This window comes from Sceloporus undulatus, unplaced genomic scaffold (assembly GCF_019175285.1).
Source record: "Sceloporus undulatus isolate JIND9_A2432 ecotype Alabama unplaced genomic scaffold, SceUnd_v1.1 scaffold_14, whole genome shotgun sequence".
Lineage (NCBI taxonomy): Eukaryota > Metazoa > Chordata > Lepidosauria > Squamata > Phrynosomatidae > Sceloporus > Sceloporus undulatus.
This window is the reverse complement of record NW_024802936.1, coordinates 952174-978218: the sequence shown is the minus strand read 5'-3', so window position 1 is coordinate 978218 and position 26045 is coordinate 952174. Positions and strand designations below refer to the sequence as shown.

The 26045-nt window shown below is 38.4% G+C and overlaps 1 protein-coding gene across 1 annotated transcript; it reads right to left on the bottom strand.

The window, feature by feature from the left end:
• Positions 1–1366: 1366 nt before the first annotated feature.
• On the bottom strand, positions 1367–25573 carry LOC121917281 (ubiquitin carboxyl-terminal hydrolase 14). The gene is made up of 16 exons (XM_042443082.1): positions 25350–25573; positions 21059–21204; positions 20737–20769; positions 19781–19885; positions 17606–17709; positions 15642–15700; positions 13195–13325; positions 11925–12005; positions 11190–11278; positions 10604–10718; positions 9522–9587; positions 8663–8755; positions 7611–7739; positions 5906–5966; positions 3607–3714; positions 1367–2089 (listed from the first exon to the last, which is right to left on the bottom strand). Exons 1-16 carry the CDS (start codon positions 25363–25365, stop codon positions 1938–1940), a joined length of 1488 nt encoding a protein of 495 aa, XP_042299016.1. The 5' UTR covers positions 25366–25573; the 3' UTR covers positions 1367–1937.
• Positions 25574–26045: the final 472 nt, after the last annotated feature.

Genomic DNA, 26045 nt, shown 5'->3' with positions numbered 1-26045 from the left:
TTTGCTGTCCTGGTTGCAGATGCTGTACGCTTCAGCTTTGTCCCCTCCTTGGAACCTCCATTTCCAAAATGGCAATCTGAAGCGACATATGGAGATTTCTCAGCATCTGAATCCTTAGCTTCTAGCCTTGACCAAAGAGGTAGCTCAGGTTTCTTAGCTTTATTGGCCAATTTATTTTCTTCACTGCCCCCCCCCCCAGCACCATCATCTTATCTGGCTTTGTTTGTTTTTGTTAGCGTTGTTTTTCTCTCTTAACTGTTCCAGTTCAATTTTGCTGGATGAGATGATTTTTTAAAAAAAATACAGTGGGTCCTTCGTATCGCCTTGGGTTTGGTTCCAGAACGCCCCATGGATACCAAAATCCATGGATATGCAAAATCCCATTAATGGTGTCCCTTATATAAAATAGCAAAATCAAAGTTTGCTTTTTGGACTTTATATTTTTGGACATTTTTAAGCATGAATGGTTGAATCAGTGGACAAGGAAATTCAACTGTACTGTCATTCCTCTCAGAGGCTCACTGGACTGCAGCTATCTGAGTGGGGTGAATCGGCGCATATACTGTAAACCAGTTGTGTGAAGTGTGGGCCTCCATATCTGCTGATGCACTCCTCTCTATACTGCCTGATTTTCTTGCCAAGTTATTTGCCTCTTCTTGATGCCCCCAAAAGCAGCGATTTACCATTAATACCCACTTCCCAAAATAAAAATACAACTTGTGCACACTCCTTTTTTTTGACAAGTTGTACAGCCCAAAGGTCTTGGGAACACCAAATTTGCCCACTGCTACACTTTCTCACTCCTACTATAACATCTTTCATATTATGCTGACCTATGTTTTAGTAGGCAACTCTGTAAGTGAATGCAATGAACAAATGGATGAATGGAATGAATCCTATTTTATATAAAATATAAAGTTTCTTGCTGAGCCTCACTAAACATTTCCTCTGCTTTAATTGACTGAACCTAGATCCAGGTAACAGCTGTGCAGGGTCCAGTTCCCCCAAGCTGAAATGTCTCTCAAAATGGCAACTGAAGTGGTCATGTTTCCTGCCATAATTTTAAGGGAGATTCCAGTGAAAGTACTGGTATGTGTGCTGGAAGTGCTGAAAAATAACCCCCACGGGTTACCTGCAGGTGGCATTGTTGTGACCAGTGCTCAACATAATTACCTCCTTTGTATGGTTTCTGTAGTTAAATCCCAATGAATGGTATTTCAAGATTTATATTTTTCTGTTCTTTTATCATGGATAGTTTTTAAGTGTGGGGAGAGGGAAGTATTATTGTGCAAACAGTATGCATAGAAAGCCAACTATCCAACCATACTCTTTAAACTTTAACTGGAAGATCAAACAGCAACCATGGTTATGTAAGAAGCATGGTCATTACTGACACCATTTATTTAAAGTCATGAAATGCCAGCAACAGAACAGACTGAGTTGGCACGTCAGGCTGAACAAATACGTGATTGCAGCCATTTTTTCCATAGGCTATGGGCAGCAGCACTGAATTACATGTTGAGGCAACAATTGATTTTTCACCTTTCTGACAAAGCTATCAGACACAATAGAAAGAATGGAAAGCTACTGAACTGGTAAAAACCATGCAAGAGTTAACAACAGATGATGCATGAGTAGGTGTGTAATAAATATCTTGCTGACAATATTAGAGAAGAGAGGAATCTCACCTTATTTTACCAATAGTTAGATGGTTTTTAAAATGGATTTTTGCAACACAACAATTAAGACTAGTTTGAAATATCAACCTGCTGCCACTATTGAGTGGCTGCATAGTGTACTGGCTTTAACGCAGATCTTTTAAAATCTGGTCTGGCTTCCTTGCTGGCTCCAAATGAGAGTTCGTATGAACCAATTTTTCGGCATCTATGAAGCTCGGGAGTTAAGAAATTTATTTCACACCTAGATAGAATTGAAGTCTATTGTTCAGCTTCATCTTCCATTAGTTCAATTCTGCGTGGCCCATATAGTAGAACATAAGCTATATGCCAGTCTCCACCCCCAGATAGCCTCAAGATATCTTCAGGTGTAACAATGCTGACTTTGTCGTCATCAAATTTAATCCATTCATCTGTGAATAAAAACAGAGCACTAAATTATTATTGATCTATTATTGATTCCAATTTACCAAGTTAGTGTTCCAGTGCAGCCACATTATTTATTCAAAGTAAAGGAGCAATAAGACAAAGGTACAATGTATTCAGTTCCACTAACACACAGTACATTACCGGGGTTCCAGATGTTAGACTGATTAATATGTCTAAAAGCATGACCAAAACGATCATAACAGAAGTCTCTATATTGTAGTATACAAGTCCGAGTTTGAGGGACTTCAGGAATCTTACAGCTCTGCTTTGCTAAAAGGAAAATCTGTCCTTAAGATTCTGGCAAATTACATTAGATAATGGATATACTCATATATAAGTCTAGAAATTTAGGTCAAAAAATTGACCCAAAAAACCTAAGTCGACTTATCCACGGGCCAATGTAAGTACTGTATCTTAACTCTTATTTAACAGAAGGAACCATACCCTGGTGAAAGGCAAGAGTATAACCTGTCCTGGAAGCACTGACCCTCTCTACTCTCTTGTCCATCCAACCTTAAGAAGTGAGCACAAAGATTTATGCCGACTGGAATTTTGGATATTCTTTGACATTGTTTTGCTTTGCTTCATCCTTTAGGTCCTTTGTTATATGTCCTTAGGTTTTACCCTCAACTTATCCAAGGGTCATATCAAAATCCATAATTTTGGCACTTAAATCTGACCCCGACTTATACATGAGGTTGACTTATAGTCAAATATATATAGTAATTGCATTGGCCCAGTTTTCTAAAGAAATGTATTGTTCCAACTGGAGGAAAACTGTTTGCAACACTTAGAGCTTGCAAATTCCAGTGCAGAACTAACGTTTACTGCATACATGGTTACCTCAGTGTTCCCTAGCTCCAAAGGTCTTTAAAACTAACACACTCAGTTGTTATAAGGTAATTTTGTATGGACTGATTTGGCCCTTTGACTACAGAAAATGTTGATGCACTTTAGCTGTATTCTGAGGGTACTAAATTGTATCGAACATGCAGTCATATGTCTGGAAATGTGACATAGGGTTTGCAGAAACTAAAGCATAACTCAGGCACTTCAATTTTGACTTTGCCTTCATTTAGTCTTATTGGTGTGTGACTCATATTCTAGTAGTCCTGAACTTTTACTCAGAAATCAGATTGGTGTTTCATTTTAAAATCTCTCAATGCTTTAGCAAGCTTAAGTGTTAACACTTAAGTCTTGTCTTAAAGATTATTTATTGTAATTTATGTATTATTGGGGCAGTAGACTATGTTCCCCCATTTCATCATTTTCTTTGCTTTTTCTTAAGAACATTCAGGTATACTTGTTAGACTCAGTGTTCCACCCTTTGCATTTAAATGGTATTTTTAAACTAGCTTTTAAAACTGAAGGTTTTTAAAGAACAGTCTGAGGATGCTATGTTGTTTTAGAATGAACTGTTTTGCTTTTTATATTTTAATAGTATCTTTTTCATTTTGAATAACACTGTTACACTGTTATTTTGCTAACATTGCCTCAGTACCTTGTTTTCTTTTAACCCAAGATACATAGTGTCCAGAAGAACTAGATCTTCCCTGATGTGTTAGCACTGCCTGCAGGTCATAATAACCACAGTTACTGGAGCCAATATCTGGAAGGATAAAGAGAGAAAACACCATAGTGTAACCACAGAAAAACACACTTTGCACTTGGTTATCTATGTCCTTTTGTTACCCTCATGCAAAACTTCAGAATTAGAGCCCCAGAAAAATCAAACTAAGGTTTTTAACACAAGTTAGTTCTAAACCAATGTCAGTTGGGGTTTTACCACTAAATCCCAGTCCACATACATTTCCATGGAAGCAAGCATCCAAGGTATGTAAGTACACAAAGGACAATATGAAAGGAAGAATGGTTTGCAAAATTAAGCTGAGTGTCTGCTGTTGAGGAACTGTACAGACATACATAGCACATGGAACAATGTTACATGAAATGCTAACAAAGATCAACATGAATATGGTTCCTCATTCCCAGTTGCACAAAATATCTACAATGAGCTAAATCATACAGATGAATAAATCCACAAGGCTGAAATTGGCCTACGCCCCAAATCCAGCTTGTAAACAGTCTATTTTATGTATTGTTCAAGAATAAGGAACTGGCCTTGCACACCTCAAAACAAGGTGTAGATCAACCCAAAACATGGATTCAAACATCTAGGAGAGTCTGCTCTGTAAGATGAAACGCCCAAATGTGTTTCTAGACACATTCAAATATGTCAACCTGTGCCCATTGGAACAAAAACCAGCTCAAAATTAAGCAACTGGTCTTGAGCACCCAAAACAAGTTGCAAGTTGCTTCTAAACCAGGAAAGTCTCCGTGAGATGGAATTCAAACGTTTCATCTCATAGAAGAGACTCTTCTGGATGTGACATAATTTGGGCTGACGTGCTGCTTGTTTCGGGTATGCAGGACCAGTTTCTTAATCTGAGGCTGACTTTTGTGCAAATAGGCATAGGTTGGTATGTATGAATGGCCTTCAGTTCAAATCAAAATGAGCTTTTCATAGAGAAGACTCTCCTGGGTCTTAAGATGCTGGATATGAGGTGCAAGGGCATTTTGATCTCATGTCCTTATTCATTTGTACGATTTCACAGTATTTCCAAATAGTGACCATATAAGGAACTGTAGCCTGATGAAAATAAGTCATTGACTACATTATTTTTGTTCAAATCAATTACCTGCAGCAGAATACTAAAACAAGTAAACTTCCACTTGCCCTTCAGTAAATAAGTGTCAAAATAAAATTTATAAATAAAAGTTCATAAGGAAATTCAATAAAAAACTATCAGTGTCAAGAAAAATGAAATCATAACACTGTAACACACAGTGCACACAGCTGGAGAAGTAATATACAGAGGGTCCTTGTTATCCACTGAGGTTTGCTTCCAAGACCCCCCGTGGATAACAAAATCTATGGATGCTCAAGTCCCACTAAATACAATGGCACAACAAAGTGGCGTCCCTTATATAAAATAGCAAATTCAAGGTTTGCTATTTGGAATTTATACTTTTTTTTTTGGAAAAATTTAAAGCCGTGGATGCTTGAAACCATGGATAAAAAAATCTGTGGATAAGGAGGGCTGACTGCATATGCTATAAAAATAGGTAAAGGTAGTTCCTTGACATAAATGTCTAATTGTAACTGACTGTAGGGGCGGTGCTCATCTCCGTTACTAAGCCAAAGATCCAGCATTCTCCAAGGCCTGCTCTGGCGGTCATGTGACCAGCATGACTGTACCAAATGCTGTTACCTTCCCAGTTAAGTGGTACCTATCTATCTACTTGCATATGCATGCTTTTGAACTGCTAGGATGCCAGTAGCTGGGACTAGTGAAGAGAGCTCACTCCATCATGTAGCACTCGGTCCTTGAACTGCCAACCTTCTGATCTTCAGATCATTAGAACTGGCGTCTTAACTGCTAAGCCACTGCATCCCTTGTAAGTTTATAAGCTATTACTTGAAAGAAAAAATAGCTTCCTAATCACTCATTTCTGCTCTTCCATGCTCCATTTCTATAGCATTTATGAGCTTTGAAGCCTTTTGCTAATTATTTACTGCAAAACAGTATATGTCATTTAAGATAAGCTTACATCTTCACTCTGGTATTCCAAAATATATACTGCATTTTATATTCAGAGAAATTAATGAGAATAATAAAGTTTTCTGGTTGTTTAAAGTTCCTTCTATTAGTGAATATTGTCTTATGGTAATTAAAGTGCGATTTTTAAAAAGAAGAACTTGAAATTTGGGGACTATACCTCCTTCAGTGTCCACTTACCATCAGAAAAGGAAAACGGCTCATATTTAACTTCTTTCTGTGCACCATCACCTTTACTAGACTTAAAAATTAACATGGTTTTAGTTTAAATGAGTTAATTTAATGTAAAGTAACATTAAAAATACAATCAAAAGATAACCCTAACAACTGATCCAAGTGCCTCATTCCCAATAAGAAATCATTTAAATATAAAAACAAGTCTTTAACCCACGCTACGTGTTATGGCTTGTGGGAAATTTCCTTTTGTCTGGCAGGGTCAGGGAGAGGCTGCAGGAATATGTGAACATTCAGAAACCCTAATCTTCACATATTCTCTATGATACACACAATTCTCTGGGGGAGTGGGGATTCTAGATTCAAACCATTTCTAAACAGTTCATATTTCCAATCTAATTTCAATGAAGTTTTACTGTTCTGATAATTTCTGATTGAAGTCCATTCTAGCTTCACTATTATATAATAACCACTGTGAAGAATTCCTGAGTTTATTTTGGTTCCCTCTGTCTAAGGCAATATCTAGGCCATATGATACAACTGCTTGCTGGACCAATTTCATTCCCCTTTGCTAAAATTCGTGCACCAGAGGAAGAAACCTTGGGTTTTTTTTTTTTTCCCCTTTAAAAAGGAATTTGTTCAGTAAAGGTAGGTGGACATGGAGTGTATGCCTTGTTTAAGAAGAAGAAATGTTTATTGATTAGCCCTTAGGCCACTTTAAAATAACACAAAATAACACTAAAACAAGTAAAACACACTATAAAATCCTATAGAAATTCTATAGCAATTAGAAAAGAGCTAAAATGTAATAACATAGAATCTGAAAGCCTTGTTTAAGAATAAAAATTGTGTTATTGGAAGCCTGCTTAGCTCTTGAACAAGGTATTCATTCTCCATCAAATTTATTTTAAATGAGAACTATCTTGTTAAATGAAAGACACTCCCTTTAAAAAACAGATTATGATGGACTACCAAGGAATATAGCGCTCAGGGAGTTGGGAAGAGAGAGTGGCACACCTATGACCCCTGGCAGATACAGTGCCCATCTTTGCCACAGGGGTTTAACAACGGTTTATTACAGCAAGATTTTTCTGTCAAAATATAGATCAAAGAAAGTTTGATCAGCCTTTAATTCTAAAAACATTGCACTTAACACTGCATGTTTTTTGTTTTGTTTTGTCTGGCACTGACAACTGGATTTCAAAAGGGATTTCAATGTTCTGTTTAAAGCATTACCAACACAAAGAAATCTGAAAGTTGCATATCATTTCAGACACTGGTTCAACCCGCAGCATGTCCTTCAAGCCTGCACATATGTTTCCCCTCCTCTGAACAGCAGTCCCAAATGTGCCAAGTTAGAAGCTCAAACTCCAAAAATAAAAGTCAAGTCAGAAACATAAGTGATGGAGTTAGTCACTTTGCTCTGGACAAGTAGGATTTCTCATAAGCTTTTCTTTCTTGTGAAACTAATGTGAAGTTTGGGAAAGGAGAAAGAAGTGAAACTCGTTATCTATATAAAAACGAGTGTGGCTGCAAGGATTTACTAGACACCACAACAACTCATCATACCTCAAACTGATTTGAAATTATTACTGTTAAAAAGTTCAGCATGGTATACTTCCGCAATAAGAGTTCACCTACACACAACTGACTAGAATTTAAGGTTTAAAATTTAGTATACTGATATAACAAACTTAATGGGATCACCTACATTTTTTGTCTGTTGATTTACTTTTTTATCTTCCAAATCCTTGAATTTTGACCGGTAGGGAACCATCTTTTCTTGAAGTTCTGGTGTACATAATTCATATACATCCAACATAAGAGGAAACTTAACATCCTAAGGACAATTAAAAGAAAGGTTTAATGTTTAGCTAATCAACACCAGAGACACTATTGTCCACTACTATTTTAAATGCAATTCCTTTAACATGTTTAAACAAGTATTTTCAATAGAGACCTAAGATATTTTTTTTTAATGTCTCACTTTATACCAAGTTAGAGTATGGGTCTACGTAACATGATATTATCCTCAATGACTGGTAGTATCTTTCCTGAGTTTCAGAGAATTAATTTTCCTGCCCTATACTGACATACCAGAGTCAAAGCCCGGAATGTCTTGAATGCAAATCATGTTCTCTCCCACAGAGATATGGCCCTAAAAATGTGAAGACTTGCGGGGAAAAATTGAAATACTAGGCATGTTTCACCACATTTATTCCCAAGCTTTAAGCAGACTATATCATAGCATAAATACAATAGTGCTGAGTTAAACTGCAACATTTGCATAACAGTTTGTAATACTATGCCTTTCATAACCACTTGCCAGAGAAAGGCAGTTCATAAATTCAGATTCAATAAACACAGTAGAACCTCGGTATCTTCGGGGATCCGTTCTGGACCATGCTCACCCCCCGCGTATACTACAATCCATGAATACTCAAGTCACATTGTCCATAATGGTGGCACAGCCAAATACACACACTGCCACTGGGGACAATGCGGGCTTGCCATTAACAGATGCTCAAATCTGAGGATGGCATGTCTGCAGATATCGAGGTCCCACTGTAAATAAAAATCCAGTCCTACAAACTTAATTACCAAGTTTTCTAGCAGAAGAATCTTGAACCTAATCAAGTAGAAGGCATGAGTATGGTGATACAGCATTCACTTTCATTACAGACAGAAGCTTGGCGACTCATGGGACTGGCCAATCACGAGGCTGACTGTATACCAAAACCTACGGAATCTGAAATACACTACCTTGAGAACTTTGGCATTCACAGATTCTTTCTCTTTGTAGAAGAAACGAACCATCTGAATAGTCAGGTAAGCAGGTAGGCGACTTATTTTTGACTAGAAAAATAAGTCAATTGATCAACAAAACATGATAAACAGTCAATTCTTAAGCTGCAAACACAGACACTCAAGGTTTCACTGAAAAGAGGTTAACAACAGCAAATTATCCATGACTGGACTGGGATGAGCATGCCCCTTCTGGCTTTGCTGCAGTGGGGGCAACTTCTTCTTCAGAGGGCCACTAGCACTAAGTAGAAGGGTAAGTGCGCCCCTCCAGGTATTACCATGGTGGCAGTTTCGCTCTCAGCAGAAGGCAATTGCCAATGCAAAAGAAAAAGGGCAAGTACACCCTCTTGGCCACTGCCACCCCCACCCCTGTGCACACCAAGTGGGTAAGGATGCCACTGATGTATGTTAGCTCACAGATACTACCGTGTCTGCAAAGCCCAGCTGTGACAGCCACCAGGCTATTTTTCTCTATGCAAGGGAATGGAATGATTCCTCCACCCTTTTCCAAGGATTCCGGGGGACAACAGAGACAACAGGACTCTGCTTTCATAGGTGGAGCTTTCACCCTATCACTTTTCATGTAGAGCAGCATCTCTTCTCCACCCCCAACTTTACAATAAATAGTGACTTGCAGTTCTATGAACCACTGTGAAACCGTGAAGCCAAAGGCGTTCATGGCCGGCATCCATGGTTTTTTGTGGGTTTTTCGGGCTATGTGGCCATGTTCTAGCTCACAACTGGGAATACTAATTATATTTTGCCTTTATATGCAATTATAAGGCACTCAACACAAGAGATAACCAAGGCTACTCACAGATTTTATGTAAAGGGCATTTCTTTGCAAGGTTGGAGACAGTTTAGTAATTTCTTCTTGAAGGCGCTGAAACAGAAACATAACATTATATCATATCATGTCAGATTATCATCTCAGTTTTTAAACCTGCCCTTGCCAAGCTTTTACTTCAATTTCTATTATGTGTAGCATCAGTCAAGACAAAGTTCTTCTGGCAGAACTAAAAGGGGAAGAGTTCTGCAGGAAGGAGGATGGGGAAGTAATTAAGGACTCTCAGTGAGTAGAGTGCACTCTTCCCATCTGCAGTGGTTCCATTCAGGGTGGCCTCGCTGATAGGAAAAATATGGGAGTTCAAGCCTATATTAGTCACTGGATTGTGACATGCACATGCCTGCATTGGCACAGTTGCATGCATGTACTACCATTGACTAATCTGGGGCAGACTGATCTGAAGGAGCTCCAATCAACAGATGGCTAGCCTGTGTGGGCCTACTGTATTTCCAGGAGCCCCCAGGAACACCTGCGATAAGTTCTTTGTTTTGTTCTCCCACCCTCTGCTCTCTGTAAAGAAAAGGATGGAGATACAAAACAATTTCAGATGGTTTCCACAATTCCGGAAACTACTAACTGAAAGGGAAATCCTGGTATCTCCAATCAGACTGGAGATAAGAGTAGGAATTTCTTGGCTAAGTTTATAGATTCAGACCTTCTGGATTAGGTCTACAAATCATCCTCTCTCTGTTTACAATCCGGTGCATAATCATAGTTATCTCAAAAACAGTTCCACCATTAGTACCCTCTCATAAACAACCCATACTAAAACCATGTATGCAATATTTTATTCTGTTGCCCTATTTCAATATTGGTATTCTTATTAGCATCAAATGTTCACTTAGTCATACTCCAAGATTATCTACAGCATATGGAAAGAGGGGGTGACAGAAATAAGATGCAAAATCATGGTGATATAAAAAGCTGCTTAAACTCAAAGCAATACTGCTAATACCATCCACAACCCTTTCTGGTTTGTTTTGAAGCTAGGGCCTTTCAAATACCTTTTCTATAGAAAGAAAGCTCTCCTAAAGATACTACAAGTTGCTCACCAATTTAAGACCTGTGAAAAGATATTTAACTTCTTGATTGATAAAACAACTAAGCTGGAGTTGATTCTCTGTTCCTTTTGTGACCTCCTCCTCTTCTGCTTCTGTACATTTCATGCTTCACATAACATTAAGGATAAAAATTGTGAAGACACGAGTTACTGCTCCATTTTAAAAGTTATAGAGCTTAATGTAATATTGAAATGTGTCAGCAATGCTTAATTCTTTTTTCAGGAGTTAAGTTCAGTGTTTATATCAACTGTTTTAATTGCAGTGACCAGCTGTTTTGCTTGTAATCAGTACAGGATACGTTTGTGCATCATGACATTTAAAAAAACATAGTTTTAATGCAAAATGGCTGTTCTGTTACATTCTTTTAAAAAAAAACAACAACAAGCCAAGTGTAGCTCCTACTTTCTGAAATTTTCTTAATTTACATTTTTCATTTCCATCTATCTATTGCTTTGTAAACTACATAGGTAATAATCACAAACAAGCTAGCGAGCATTATTCCTATGAAAGCAAAATTTACAAATCCCAACTCTGCCTATATTATCATGACCACCCCTTCTGTATTTGTATAGGATACGTAGTTTCAAATTCAATACTGAAAAACTGATCAATCAAGCTCTTCTTTTTAGGAGGTGCTGCAGCTGCTCCTGAAGCTCCAGAGTCAGTCTGTGAAAGAAAGAAAGAAAGAAAGAAAGAAAGAAAGAAAGAAAGAATTTTTAAAATTTTAAATTTCTGTAAGCCACAATATATAGGTTGCTAACTCCTTTCACTCCTACAACTTAAGTATTCTGTTGATTAGAGCTGCGTATAAGTCTCAGCTTGGACAAAAGGGGGTAGGGCTGGGGGGGGGCTCTCTATGAGAACCATCCTACAACATTTGGGATAAAGAGGAGAGAGAGTACATTAATAAGACCAGGTTTCATGAACATGTCTAGTGGTTCTCTGCATTCAAAAGCCACTGATTGCCAACTCTTAATAATTACACTTTGCACTCATGAATTCATATTTCTACTGTGGCTACTCAAAAGTACTCTCATGTATTTCAATACGCAAGTGTTAGCGTGTAAAGATTCCAACCCCACAGTATATGGTATACGGTTTCTCTTAGGCCATAAAATATACATTTGAAAAGTCTCTACAAATTCACTAACACTTCAGCTTTTCACTAAGCTTTTAGGAATGTTATTGATTAAAGGCTAAAAGGTTAAAAAATCGGGGAATGAGAAAATAGTCAAAACCCTGGCTAAACAGAGTTTGTGTGCTAGTTTATGTGCTAGTATTTTCTTCCCTTTATAAGGTAAAGGTAACTTACTTCCATAACTGTATCACCTTCTATCCCTTCTAGCTTCTGCTGCAGTACTCGCATCATCTGTACCCAACATTCATTGGCATCCTATGTAAGAAACAGATCAAAAGCCAATATATGACATACTGATAGTTTGAAGTTGACAAAAATAATGCAAATAACGTAGACTTAGGCATATTTAAATCAACAGGATTTAAGATAGTCACGATAATTTGTGTGCCAGTGATTTAAATGGAACTCTATCTGCAATGGAGAATGGATCCAACTGACTGGATACAACTACAAACATTTGAATCTGAAGCAGCCTTGGTAACAAACTTCATAGGCTGAAAATGCTGCTGCTCAATGGCAGATTGATAAATGGAAAAACATCTTTGATCCAGGACATGATCCTGGATGAGCATGCTGACCTGGCTTGTATTAGAGAGTTGGCTGGATGAAGGTAGAAGGGTTAATCTCCCCCAGCTTTATCCACCTGTGTTCTCTAGGGCAGCTGGCAAGGCCTGGAGGGTGGGGAAACAGAGTGGCAGCGATCTATCAGGATGCCATGTCTCTGTCCCACAGTCTGCTGTGTTTGAGGGTGTGTTCTTGAAAGTGGATGGCTGGGACAGAATCTGATGGTGTACCACCCACCCCATGCTCAATAGTATTCCTGTCTGTCCCAGCACTGATGTTGGAATCCCCTCATCTCTTGTACATGGAGACTGCTATATCTGAAGCAGCTCAAGACTTGGCGGGATGACAGTAATCTGGATGTGAAGGAACTTTATGTAGTTTCATTGTTATGAACTGAGCACTACTTGGTGGTGTTTAGACTCACTTTGACTCAGAAACTCTGTAGGAGTGGGGAGTCAATTAAAATGGTCTGCCCCAGGAGACTTATGGATCTAGATGTATTCCTGATGGCTCTTGGGGAGTTACCTTTTAAGCAAGCTATTAATGAGCAACTGCTTGCAGGAAAGCTTCTTATGGAAATGGAAGGTGCTTTGTTTTTAGCTTATTTTCTAAACCACCCTTAATCCAGTAAAAAGGCAGCATATAAATAAATGAAATAAATAAATAAAGTATCAATGTTCTTTAAAAAATGTCCTTCTTTATTTGACAGAGGTCACTAAGGAACCATACCAGTACAACCACTAATTTCGAGTACACATGAACATATGCATGATGCTATTGCCTCAACTCCTAAAGTTGTGAGGCTTCTTGAACAACACATGTATTCCTTTAGAAAAAAAACATGCTATCTACACGTTGAAAATGGATGAAAAGCATTTACCTGTTGAAGATACTGGCCCTGATCTCCTTTCTCTGCAAACTGGGGAAAGGCCATATGTAAAAACTGGAGGAGAATGATGGGAGGGATACTAGAAGAGGTCTTATCCATGGAATCAAATAAATCTCTAAGAGCTTAAAAATAAAATAGAATTAGTTTTAAAAAGAGATTAAGTATTACATCATAATGTACTAAAATTATAATCAATGCTACCAATTCCATAAAATCCCTTATGCCTATAGTAGAACTTTTCAGTCGAGGACTATTTCTGAATCATCTGCACAACCAGTCTACCTACAAAAGAAGGTTGAATATATCACACAGCTGCCAAAGACTACATGGGGAAGCTTAGACCTGAACCCTATTGTTTGTTCCTATTAAACTCACAGAATCAATGGAACTCACAAAATTGCAGACTGATAATTATTCAATTAGCTTGTTGAGACCAAGAGTAGGATTTACGTCTTACTATATGGCAACATTGCCTAATCAATAAATCACTTGCTAATGAGTGCTTTAAAATTTAACATATGCTCCTTAGACCATTACTCTTGCAGCACTACTCTTGCAACACATTTTGTTCTTTTGACAATTGCCACTTCACACCGTCATATTTTAAAGCACAATCTGAGTATCTCAAAAAAATAGGGAAATACTGGTTGACGATGAAACATACACATACATAGTTCAATGACAGTTGGTTTCAATAATATCCCAGTGGTCAGTGTATATAAAGGGGGAAAACCCTCCTCATACAAAGATTCAAGTAAGCCATTAAAAATGGACCCACATATTTACATAAATGTGCAATTTCCTATCTGCAAGGATTAAAATGGTGTGTCATGATATTATACCTGAGATTTCAAAGGGAAGATTTATTATGTTCTGAAAGCTATACACTTGAAATTACATTAAAGCACAATATAGAAATAAAAGCATTTTTCACAATTTATATAATATCACAAACATTATTGATCAGCAAGTGGTTATAAATGTTCTCCTAAACCAATAAACACTACTCACCTGACCTTTTTGGTTTGAATCCCTGATTCAGAAATTTCTAGAGTTTGATTCTAAGTATGTAAAGATTATAGGTGATGTATAAATATACACCGCTTTGATCTCAAGGAAAAGCGGTATAAAAATAAACAGTTTATTATTATTATTATTATTATTATTATTATTATTATTATTAATGTGATATTGACTTAATGTGATGTGATATTATGTATTTACATTTTTTTCCTTTTATTATTTTATATAGTTCCTTGAAGTAGACCTTATAAATACACATATTCCAAAACATGTCGGACTTTCTTAGCATAGCAACTATCTTTTAGGAATCTTGAAGTATGTCTTTTGCTTATTCTGTGGACTCTCCTGGATTTGCCTCCATTTTTGCTTCTTCTCTTTAAGACTTTGCATATTTGGTATTAGGTCACAAAGCATATGAAAGTATATATAAAATATATGAAAGGAATGTGGGCAAACACACCCACCACTACCAGTCCAGCAGCACTTTAAGTAAACCACCCAAAGGGGAGACATAAACAGCTGCTCTGCATACAATGCCTCTTCTTTCATTTCAATTAAAGGTACAAGTTGCCTCCCAGCCCTCCCTTTAATAAATGAGAAAGAGGATCACCACAGAACAGCCCTATGTTCTTTAACCCTCTGTGATGGTCACAGAACCAATTTTATAATTCCCTGACAGATGCAGCTAAATGCAAGCTGCTCAACAGTTTTGTTTTGTTTTGCTAACTTAACACTGAAACATGGAATTCATCCAGAGATTACCATTTTGGATAAAAAGTTCAACTTTAAATAACCAAACAAAACACATTTTGTTTTGTTTTTAAATGCTTGTTTCTATAACAGCTTAAGAAAGCAAGATCAGTATAATCACACAATTGGATCAAATATGATACATCCTTGCAAGTGGTCCTAAGCCAGGACAATGCCAAAAAACATTCAGAAATATTACTCAATAGATTTGTTTTCAAGGAGCAAAAAAAAGGAATGGCTTTTAAACCTTTAGAAACAGCAGGCACATTCAAACCTGTACCTTTCCTTCTTTATTTTTTTCTTTTTCTTTAAATGGAGTGACATATATCACAAATGGGGGGGGGGGAGAAAACAAAGTGGTCAAGCAGTTGCTATATTCCAAAGTGCACTTTATAGTTCAGAGTAACCTTAGACTTTTAAAAGCTTCTCTTTACATCTGTAAGTGGCAATTTTGTGGCAATGGACATTATTTTGATAAGCTACATTTTAAAGAGCACAAGTGCAGTAGCCTAGAGTTCAAAAGGACACTTGATATTTGAAGTGGTGCTAGAGAGATAGAAATCTGAATATAAAAGAGGGAAAAAATACTCTTGCATGAACAGAATTCTGTATGCTTTGTTCCAAGTAACCAAAAGGAGCTTGCACATTGCTGCTCTGATACAAACCTGCAGTAATATACTGAGCCGAGGCCATTTCCCCTGAAGCTCTTAAGGCACCAGCATACCTAAAGAAATATTTAAAATAAATTTAGTTCAGCTTTAGAAGCAATAACACATACAAATAACACTGAAGTGGACTTCAGCAAGATGAGCATCTTCTGTGCACTTGTCGCACAGCTATTTTGTGGAAAGGTAGAAACTTTGACAATTCTTACTAGCATTATTATTTTTAATAGAAAAAGGTCATGTAGATGTGAGCATAAAAAGCCATTTTGGATCCTATTTTGGGACAAAGGTGAGATATAAATCAAAGCAAAATAAAATAAGTGTATGCAATGCTTATAAAGCATTTTAAGGTCCATGTATCTTCAAATCTGACAAACTTGCTTCTCCCTTGCAGCTGAATTCAGTGAGATGAAGGTTTAACTTATCACTGCATTGCTTTGACCTATTTAGGGAACTGGAAAGGAGAGCATACATTTATTTCGAAATAGAATCTCTCCAGCTATGCAGATAAGCTAGCCAATCATTTTTAGACATAGTGAGGGTAATTCAAGAATGAGAAGGGGTCTCAACAGCACAAAGAAATATGAGTAACTTTATATCTGTACTAACAGCTTGTGCACTTTAATATCCCATGCCATTTCCTCTTCCATCACTTCTGCCAGCTAAATAAATCCCCCAAATACCAAACAAACCCCTACATTTTGCAATCATTTATTTTTTTAAAAATCACCTTGTTTGATGCATTTTTAAAACAATTTTAACTGTTAGGTACAAAGTATGCTGAGTCATGTAGCTAGTCATGACCTATCATGACTTACTTTTCTTTTCATTAAAATGTTTGGGGAACATTCAAAGTACACTCAAAATGAAGGTTCTGATAAAAGTCAAGAACACGGATCCAAATTCCACTTGTATAGCAGGGATCCCCAACCCTTCCTTTCTCTAATGCATCCCCTTGCACCTCCTGAAAGGTCACATCAAAGGTCCAGTAGATTGAAACGCTGCAGAGGTCCACAGGAAAGGCAAAAATTAAGAGACTGCTGTATGCAAGGAGTGAGTTCCACTTCCAGAAAAGAACTATTTGATCTAAATTAAGGATTTTAAGAACAGCTATTCCTACAAAAGATTGTTGGAATGCTTTTAAAATATTGCAGATCCCCTTTTATAAATAAATGAGTTAAACAAGTCATTCATTAGATTCCTACATCTGTAAAGTGCTAGCAAGACTAACCTTTGCCTATTCTGCTTCTTGATGAATTCACAAAGACCAGGAGCAAAGTGGCAGTAAAGAACACACAGAAGTAACATTAAGCATGAAGACACTCTTTTCAAGGCATGGCAAATTCATTTTGTACCAACTACTTAATATTAAAGTACTAGTATATCAGTTACTTTCATATCCCATGATATAGTACATTAGGATTTGTCAGGCATAAGTATTCTTACAAAGCAATATAAATGTACTGAATCTATCACATTCTTAAGAGCTAACAAGATGCTGAAAATATTACAGAATAAATTATGCAAGAATAGTTTTATAATAATTACAGTATACAATGTGATTTGCCCAGATGTAGATCTTATTCCAGAACTGAATGATTATAATTCTACCAATAATTTCATCCTATGATGTGCTTTAGTTCCCATCAATACAGTGGGCCCTCCTCTTACACGGAGATCCGTTCCAGACCCCCCCCCCGCATAAGAGAAAAAGCCCCATAAGAAGCAATGGGTCTCGTGCCTATTGGGTGCCATGGGGTGCATGCCACGGGCGCATGCCCCATTACTCCTTCCGGGACGCAAGAGGCTTTTTTTCCGGCGCAGCCGCACATGACGCAGGCTCACTGAATAATTTTCATGTTAGAACAGTTGCAACCCAGTCTCAAAGTACTGGCATTTCATAACTATTTTGAACAGTTAAATTGAGAAACATTAACAATATTTTATATAGTTATAAAACCTACCTCTTGAGGGCCTCTTTCAGTTCTGGCACAGAGCGAATACACTGAACCGTAGCATTCATATAACAAGTATTCCCAAGATTTGTTAAGCCACACGGTAACTCCATCTGTCACAGAAATATATAAGTGCTTGAAAATTTTAGAGAGACCTGTTACTTTAATACTTTTCTTCTAGGAATATATTCTCAACATCATGGTTCAACAAATTTTTTTATGAACCTGGCAGTCATCTTCTGAGGCTTAGTTGTACGCCTTACCACCAATTTTCTCCAGGAGTTAAAGATCAGCTTTTTAAGGCAGACACCAAAAGAACTATGATATCAGCTTTAAAAACATTTCTCTTTTTTAAATCAAAGGATTAAATTTGCTGCTTTTGCTTTTCTCTTTTAATTTTGGTATTGTTTTGTATGTTATTTTATAAACTGCCCTCAGAACCATCCTCAGGGCCCAAATGATAGTTTGCAGAAGCATTCTGAACTAGAAGAAATTGGTTATTTATGATTATCTTATCTAAGACAAATCTGTAAGCCATCACAAATAAACCAACTTCATCTAGTTTGGAATGTTTCAGACTTTTAACTAGAACATGCTACTCTCAAAGTACAACAACTTTACTAAATACCAGTTCCTTTTCAGGCACAATTTGAAGTGCTGGTTATTGTGACATCACATAAACTATAACTGTAGTTTTTGTTCGTATATTATAATGTAATATAATATAAGATGCTAAGTATGATTAGAAGTATATATGATGGTTGAGTGAGAGGTGCCAAACGTTGGGAGAGGCATTTTTGCATGTGGGCAATAACTGGTGGAGAGAACAAAAATAGGTGAAGTTGTCAGAATGTGGAGAGAATGAAGATGTGTTAGTTAAACAGGATTTGGATATGACAGAACACAGTTAAGAAAGGAGGAGAGGAAGACAGACTATAAGACAAGATTGTGCTGTAGCATTTAAACATTGCTGGTTAGCATTATATTCAGTATAAAGGAATGGTGCAATCACTAATGTTCACATGTTGGACAATAAATATTGCATCTGAAGATGTATTAATTAATGTAATAAATATTACAACTGAAGATGTATTAATTAAATAGTATTACATTTGTTATGAATTATAACCAGGGTGAAAGGATGCTTACTGGCTAATAACTATTATCACTGTTCAGAACAGCGGTAGGGAAGTACAGCCCATGAACTGATACACCTACAGACTCCCTTAAATTCCTGGCCCAAACTTTTTTCAAATATTTTTTTTTTAAAATTAAAACATCCACACACATTGCCTGAGGAGATGGGGGCATTTCCCCACATTTGGGACTCCACAGTCGTCATTATTATTATTATTTTCATTATTAAAATTTACAAATCAGATTCTTGAACTACAAAAGTACAATTAAATTCATTAATTATTTCCTATCTTCAAAGGGTTAGTGCTATTTAAATCAATCTAGCTTTCATTTCTGTTTTCACACTTAAACCTCTAACTATATACCAGTTTTCCTATCTATCAAGCTATCTCTTCTATTAGTATATCAATAATTCCATTCTTCAAAAGTTAGATAAATCAAATTTCCTATCCATTAAATTTTTAATGCTAATCTATGTTATCTTAAGTCCAAACACAAAATACATGCCTCACAAAAAGCAATTGGAGCTGTTCCCCTGCTCCCTGGGAAAGAGCTCTGATTGCTTTTTTTTTTACAAGGAGAGAGTGTGTGTGTATGTCTCTCTCTTTCCCAGGGAGGAGGGAAACTGCCCTGATAGTATTTTGCAAGGAGAGCATGCGTGCATGAGGGGGGCTTTGTCATTTACATCCTTTGCTACATGCCCCTAAATTGTACCCTCGACTTATCCACAGGTCATAGCAAAATCCAAAATTTTGTCCCCAAAACTTGCCCTCGACTTATACATGGGCCGACTTGTACATGAGTATATACGGTAAGACAAGGCTACCTGAAAAAACATAGCCTCTCAATATGTTTGCTTCTCAGTGAAGGGGGGTAAGCCCAACTCCTTTTTAAGTTTACAGCACTACTTCTGTAGCTCTGTATATGCTGGCTTCTGGTGAGAAAAGTAAGCAAGTTCGTAATGCATTTGTTTTTCACTAAATATGCAGTGATACAATGTTTTGCAGTAATTCACACTTTGGGACAATAAAGAAAAAGCAGACTTACAGCTGAGGCCAACTGTTCTTCTGTCATATCTTCCACAAAGACAGGCCTGGCTACTGGCTCTTCAGGAAGCGCATCAGCAGAACCCATCATTAATAACGTCATCCCCTGTTCAAAAAAAGGCAATAAAGGTTTGTTATTTGCTGTCAAGTTGGTTTCAACCACAGTCACCATATGAATGAGAGACCTCCAGAAACCTTGGTCACCAATATCCTACTCAGTTCTTGAAAACTCAGGGCTATGGCCTTGATTGAATCAGTCCATCTGATGACAGCAATTCAGAATGTCCTCAAGTAGTTTGAAACAAAATACATGATGGTTTACAAATTTCATAAATTTTGGAGCAGCAATGTTTCTCTTAACTAGAATATCAGAGTAATCACTATTGTTAATAAATAAAAGCATCATTGATTAAGTTGGACATCCAACCTCTATCTTAATGTTTACTTCTTTCAAAAGACAATAGAACAAATAACATTAAAAAGTCCAACAGATAATAGCAACAAATATGACTGTCAATACTATAATATGAAGAAGAAATTGTATATAATTCATAAATGCATGGTTGGCTCCTAAATTGCTCCTCTGTTCAGCTAAGATAGGGATAGGAATTGTGCAGACCTCAGTTTTTGAACTACAATTCCTACTTTTTCCTAATTGGCTATGCTGCCAAAGGCTACACGAAGCTTCAGTTCAACAATGTCTGGAAGGCAATACAACTCCCCACTCTGACACACCAAGAGCATAACTTATCCCCAAAATACTATTCATCTGCAGCCCTATCCTGCACCATACCCATGCCATTCCCAAGAGTTTCCCTCATATATGGAGAACATTTTCAGCCTGCAGCCAACAGAAAGAGGCTGAAAAACATCATTCTGTGAATATTAACTATTTTCTATTCATGGAACGATCCAAGGCATAGCAATTATCTAATGCAATTACTCAGCTGTACTTACATTTTTTATTTTGATGTTTCCCCAGTCATCATCCTAATTGAACAAAACAAAATAAATTATTCCCTTGGAATAACATTAAGATATCACAGAACTAAAAGAGAATTCAAAATTCAAGGTAAGATATTAGCAAGCCTGTGGATTATCATAGCTATGACTCAAGAAGAGTACATAAAGAGAAACATCATTTCCTGTCACTTGTCTTCTTTTTTTTTTACTTAAGCGCAGCTCTTCTAGAAAGCAACAAGCCAACATTTTTGTTGCTCAAATCTACATTAAATAAATATAATATCTAAAACACGATAAGATTATTACCAAACTCTACCTTTACAGTTCCACCTTTCACCATTACTTTCTGTCTGTCAGGCTGAACTCCAGTCAAAGCAAAAAGTTGAGCTTTGAATACCATTGGAGGTTCATCTGTATTCAACTCCACTCCATCAAATTTCTCCTTGCCCCATTTTACATTAACTGTAAAAAAAGGAAAAAAAGAGATTGTCAAAAAGGGTCTTAATTCTGTCAACAAGTGTTAGTCATTAAGATTGCAAACTGTCATATGTAGTTGAGTCCACTAAGATTTTAATTTAACAATACAGCTTCAATATATAAATGACAGATGAAACAATGTGTGTTTCAATGGCAGTAACACTGAAATGTCACAGCAGGTCTATAAAATACTGTAAAGTCAGGTTTGTTTAAGTTTTATAATGAAACCTAAAGGATTTTGTAGGTGAGCCAGCTTCCAGATCAAAACTCTTTTAAGTCACAACTAAACCTTTCAATAAATAAATAAATAAATAAATAAATGGCACTTTTGGACTAGATGCTTTGTCATCAGATCTCTTGTTCACTTTTTGCTAAAAGCAATAGGAGCAAACTTGTGGCTGAGTACCTGCATATTTCCAAATAATTTCATCTGCATGACTCATGTGCCACAGATCCATGAGGGCCTTGGCTTCATTCTGTCGTTGGTTCATCAGGTACGCTTGCAGAAGGCAGTTTTCCTTCCCTGGTTTGCTCCCTTCAGACAAACCAGATAGAGAATCCAGAATCTGTTCTCGATTTCTTTATCTGGTTTGGTTGGAAGGAAATAAACTGCAGGCAGAAATGTGCTCATCCACACAGCATGATAAATCAACTGCAAAGCAGATTTTGATGATTTATTTAGCCGTTCCTGTGCAAACAGGAGCACTGGAGCAATGTGCACCAGTAAGACAAACCAGGGTTATTCTAGATCCCTCGCTTGCCATGTCACATAAACATATCTACCAACATTTAACAGTAGCATTGGACCTTTGCTTCCAATAATGAACTTTGCAATACATACTGACCGACCTTATAAAACAGGCCCCATCAGAAAAGATTACTTCCAGGGTTGTACATGACATGTTTTATTATTCCTGCAAGCATGTATGTGGATAATAGTTTGTTATATGAATCCAACAGAGCAGTTCAGAAGTGGACTGGGAAGATAGGTAACAGTTTCCGCTCCTTTTAGCATTGAGTTTGCCATTCTATTTTAAGTCTACAAAGCCACCTCTGGGACAATCACCGGAGTCTCACTGTTCACATGGAAGTGCCCAACTAGCCGTGGGCCTCCCCAAGCACCACAGCTGGCTATATCAACCAGCTGTATCTCTGCCTGACCCAGGAGACACCCACTGATTTCTGTAGAGACAACCCTAAAGACAATGATAACTGCATCAAATCGTAAGGTGGATTTCTTATGTTTTCTTCACAAAATCTGACATTTTATGAAAAGTCTGTATCTATCCCCACGACTATCCTTACTATCCCCTGCTGATACTACCATACCTTCTTCCATATCAGTTTTGTGCCAAATGAACCAGCACATGTGTTACCTATTCAACTAAGAGTGGGGGAAGTGTCCCAATAGTACTCGGTATGCTTTCCTTCATTATGATCTACTGTTTACATTTAGTATCCCCATGATAAGTTCACCTTAGGATCCCCGTAAGTCAAAAACAACTTGAAGGCACACAACCACCACCTTCAGCTAGCTCCAGCCAGTGTGACGTAGTGGTTTGAGTGTTGGATTATGACTCTGGCGAAAAGGTCTAATTCATTGCTTGGCCATGAAACCTTCTTGATGGCCTTGGGTGGGTCACACTCCCTCAGCCTCCGAAAGGGGCACTGGCAAATCCCTCTGAAGAAACTTTGCCAAGAAAACCCCATGATAGGTTCACCTTAGGGTAGCCATAAGTCAGAAACTACTTGAAGGTACACAGCAACAAGAGCAAGTTTTCTTATTACATACAAAAATCTCAGAATGGGCAATGATGTTTTTCATGAAACCACTGCAGCTTCTTTTTATCTTCACTGGACTCTTCTACTAGATTTTGCCACATTGTTTCTATTATCCACTGTCAAATCCCAAACTTTCAACATAACTACGGTCCAAATCACACTGCAGAAATAATCCAGTTTGGGACTGCTTTAACTGCCCTGGCTCAATGCTACGGAATTCTGGGAACTGTAGTTTTGTGAGACATTTAGTCTTTTCTATTGAAGAGTTCTGGTGCCAGGGCAGGCCTCTTCAAACTGGATTATTTCTACAGTGTGTTTTGGATCTACTTTATTGTGTCTTTCAAATCCTTTGCACTTGTAATTTTACTTTTTCCCTATACAATACCTAATAAGCTATTAGCACCAAATACATAGATCATACCAGCAGCCTATTTCTTCCTCTCCATATATTTAGGACTTCAGTTCATATACAACGGTTGAGTAATTCAGTCCAGAAAAAATAATATCACTCTTCAGCTAGTGGGGTTGTAACCAATATAATATCTTATCTGCTGATAATGGCACCACCACCATTTACAGTGGGCCTTCCACATTTGCTGGGGTTAGGAGTGCAAGATCCCTGTGAAAGTGGGAAAACCGCAGATAAAAAACCAACTATTTTTTAACCTGAGTGAACACCTCTCTAGGAATCTCTAGGTCCTCCAGCACAACTCTATGGTCAACATCCGCTGGACACTGACCACAGAACTGTGCTAGATGACCTACAAATGCCTGTTCTCTCTAGAAACCTCTAGTTCCTCCAGAATGACTTATGGTGGAAGTTGACCACAGAGTCTCAATGGGGGACCTAGATATTCTTGAGAGAACATAATATTAAATCCTCAAAGGTCAAAGCCACAAATGTGGAAGGCCAATTGTTGTCTCCACTCTCCATGTTTACCTTTTTAAAACATAATCTGACAGCTAAAAAAAAAGACTACTATTATGTGAGAAATGATTCTCCAGCTCCTATCCTTACCTTTTCAATCTGAGAGAACACCTCTCTAGGAATCTCTAGGTCCTCCAGCAGACCTCTGTGGTCAACAATGCCAGAATGTGACTACAGACTCATGCTGGAGGACCTACAAATGCCTAGAGGATTCTTTTCTTGAGGAACACAACATTATGGTCAACTTCCTGCAGAGTTTCTCTGGAAGACCTAGCAATGCCTAGAGAGAACATATTAATCAAATCTGCAAATAATCTAAGCCGCAAAAGTCCAAGATGCAAATGTGGGGGGGGGGGCGACTTGTATAATTTTTCTGTAAGGTGAAGCCAGTCCCACGCTGTGGGTTTGCTGCTTAAATTAATGCGCTAGGTCTGTGATAAAACAGTGCTCGAAATCACCCCAGATGGGAAGGCAATGTGGAAAGCCATTTTTTTCTAGGCAGAGAGAAACTGCCACCGGAAAACAGTTAAAACAAAAAACCTATGTCTGTGCCACAAAGGAGGACAAGGCACCACAAAATGCAGAACATGCAAGAAAATGAAAGACATTCCAAATAAAATCTAAAAATAGTCATATAAACAAAAATCCCATGCTTCTTAGTTATGCTTAAAATGGAGGGCCTTTTGAAATTCCTCCAGGACAGAAAGCTGAAATGGAGGCCAGGTCCTGCTCAATATGGAGGACCTTTTGGAATCCTCCTGGACAGAGGCTGGAATGTAAGGAACGTCCTGTCAAAAGAAGACTAAGTCATGACAAAACAGAGGACCTGGACAGAAGGCTGGAATGGGAGACAGGTCCTGAAAAAGGAGGACCAAGCCTGACCACCCTAGTTCTGTTCAATATGGAGGAGGGCCTTTGGGAACTCCTCCTGGACAGAAGGCTTAAAATGTAGGACACATCCTGGAGAAGGAGGAGGACCAAGTCTGGGCACACTGGGCCCTGCAACGACCTTTTGGATTTCCTCCTGGACCCAGAAGGCTGAAATGGAGGGCAGGTAATGGGAAAGGAAGAGGGTCAAGTCTGATCTCCCTGGCCCTGCTCAAAATGGAGGACCTTTTGGAATCCCTCCTTGATTCAAAAGACTGTAATGGAGGACAGGTTCTGGGAAAGGAGGAGGACCAAGTCTGGCCACCTCAGTCCTGCTCAAAATGGAGGACCCTTTGGAATCCCTCCTGGACATAATAAAGCTGCCCTGGAGGACAGTTCCTGGGGGAGGAGGACGGAGTCTTCCCGCCATGTCCATGCGGGCTCCATTCAAGCCCTGCCACTTTCCCCCCAGACCCTGCGGAGCCCAAAGGCCCGAGCACCGGCCTTCCTTCCCAGGAGCGAGGCCTGGCGAGGGAGAGCCGGGCGGGCTCACCGGTGAAGAGCGGCATGGCGATGGGGTCTGCAGCGGGGCCGAGGGGAGCGGGCCTGGGCTCGGGCGGCGGCGCCTCCCTTTCCTTCTCTTCCTCCTCCTTCGGCCTTCCTTCTGCTCCGCCGCCGGGGTCTCATTCAAACCGGCCCCTCAGGATGACGCTGCAATGGGCCCCGCTGCGCACGCAGCCCTGGAAATGGCGCCTCTGTCATGACGAAGGAGGGAGGAAGGAAGGAGAGGCGCCTCCCTCCTTCTCTCTTGCCTCAGAGGAAGAGGTCCAAAATGGAGTATAACAAAAGCACAAAACACTCCCAGGAATTATGCCCCTCCGTCCTCGGCTTCCTTTAGTCCTGCTCGAAAAGGAGGGCGTTTAAGGGAGGGCTTTAACACATAGGAAAACCCAAAAACACTCATAATAAACCCAGGGCTTCTTAGTCCTCTTCAGAAAAGGGAAATGGAGGACATCTCCACAAATAAAAGCTCAAAACACTACTATAAATTCAAGGCTTCTTAGTCCTGCTTAAAAGGGAAGGCATTCAGGGAAAAAGGGAGCTCAAAACATCTATAGAAATGTCAGCCCATGGTTTCTTAGTCCTGCTCAAAAAGGGAGGACTTTACCACATATAAAAGCTCAAAACACTCCTATAAATGCAGGGCTTCTTAGTCCTGCTTAAAAGGGAAGACTATCACATCTAAAAG

Coding starts and splice junctions, on each gene's coding strand:
- LOC121917281 (XM_042443082.1), bottom strand. Junction 8,756..9,521: donor ATGCCCTTTACATAAAATCT/GTGAGTAGCCTT, acceptor TTATTTTTCTAG/TCAAAAATAAGTCGCCTACC. Junction 5,967..7,610: donor TAAATCAACAGACAAAAAAT/GTAGGTGATCCC, acceptor TTAATTTTTAAG/TCTAGTAAAGGTGATGGTGC.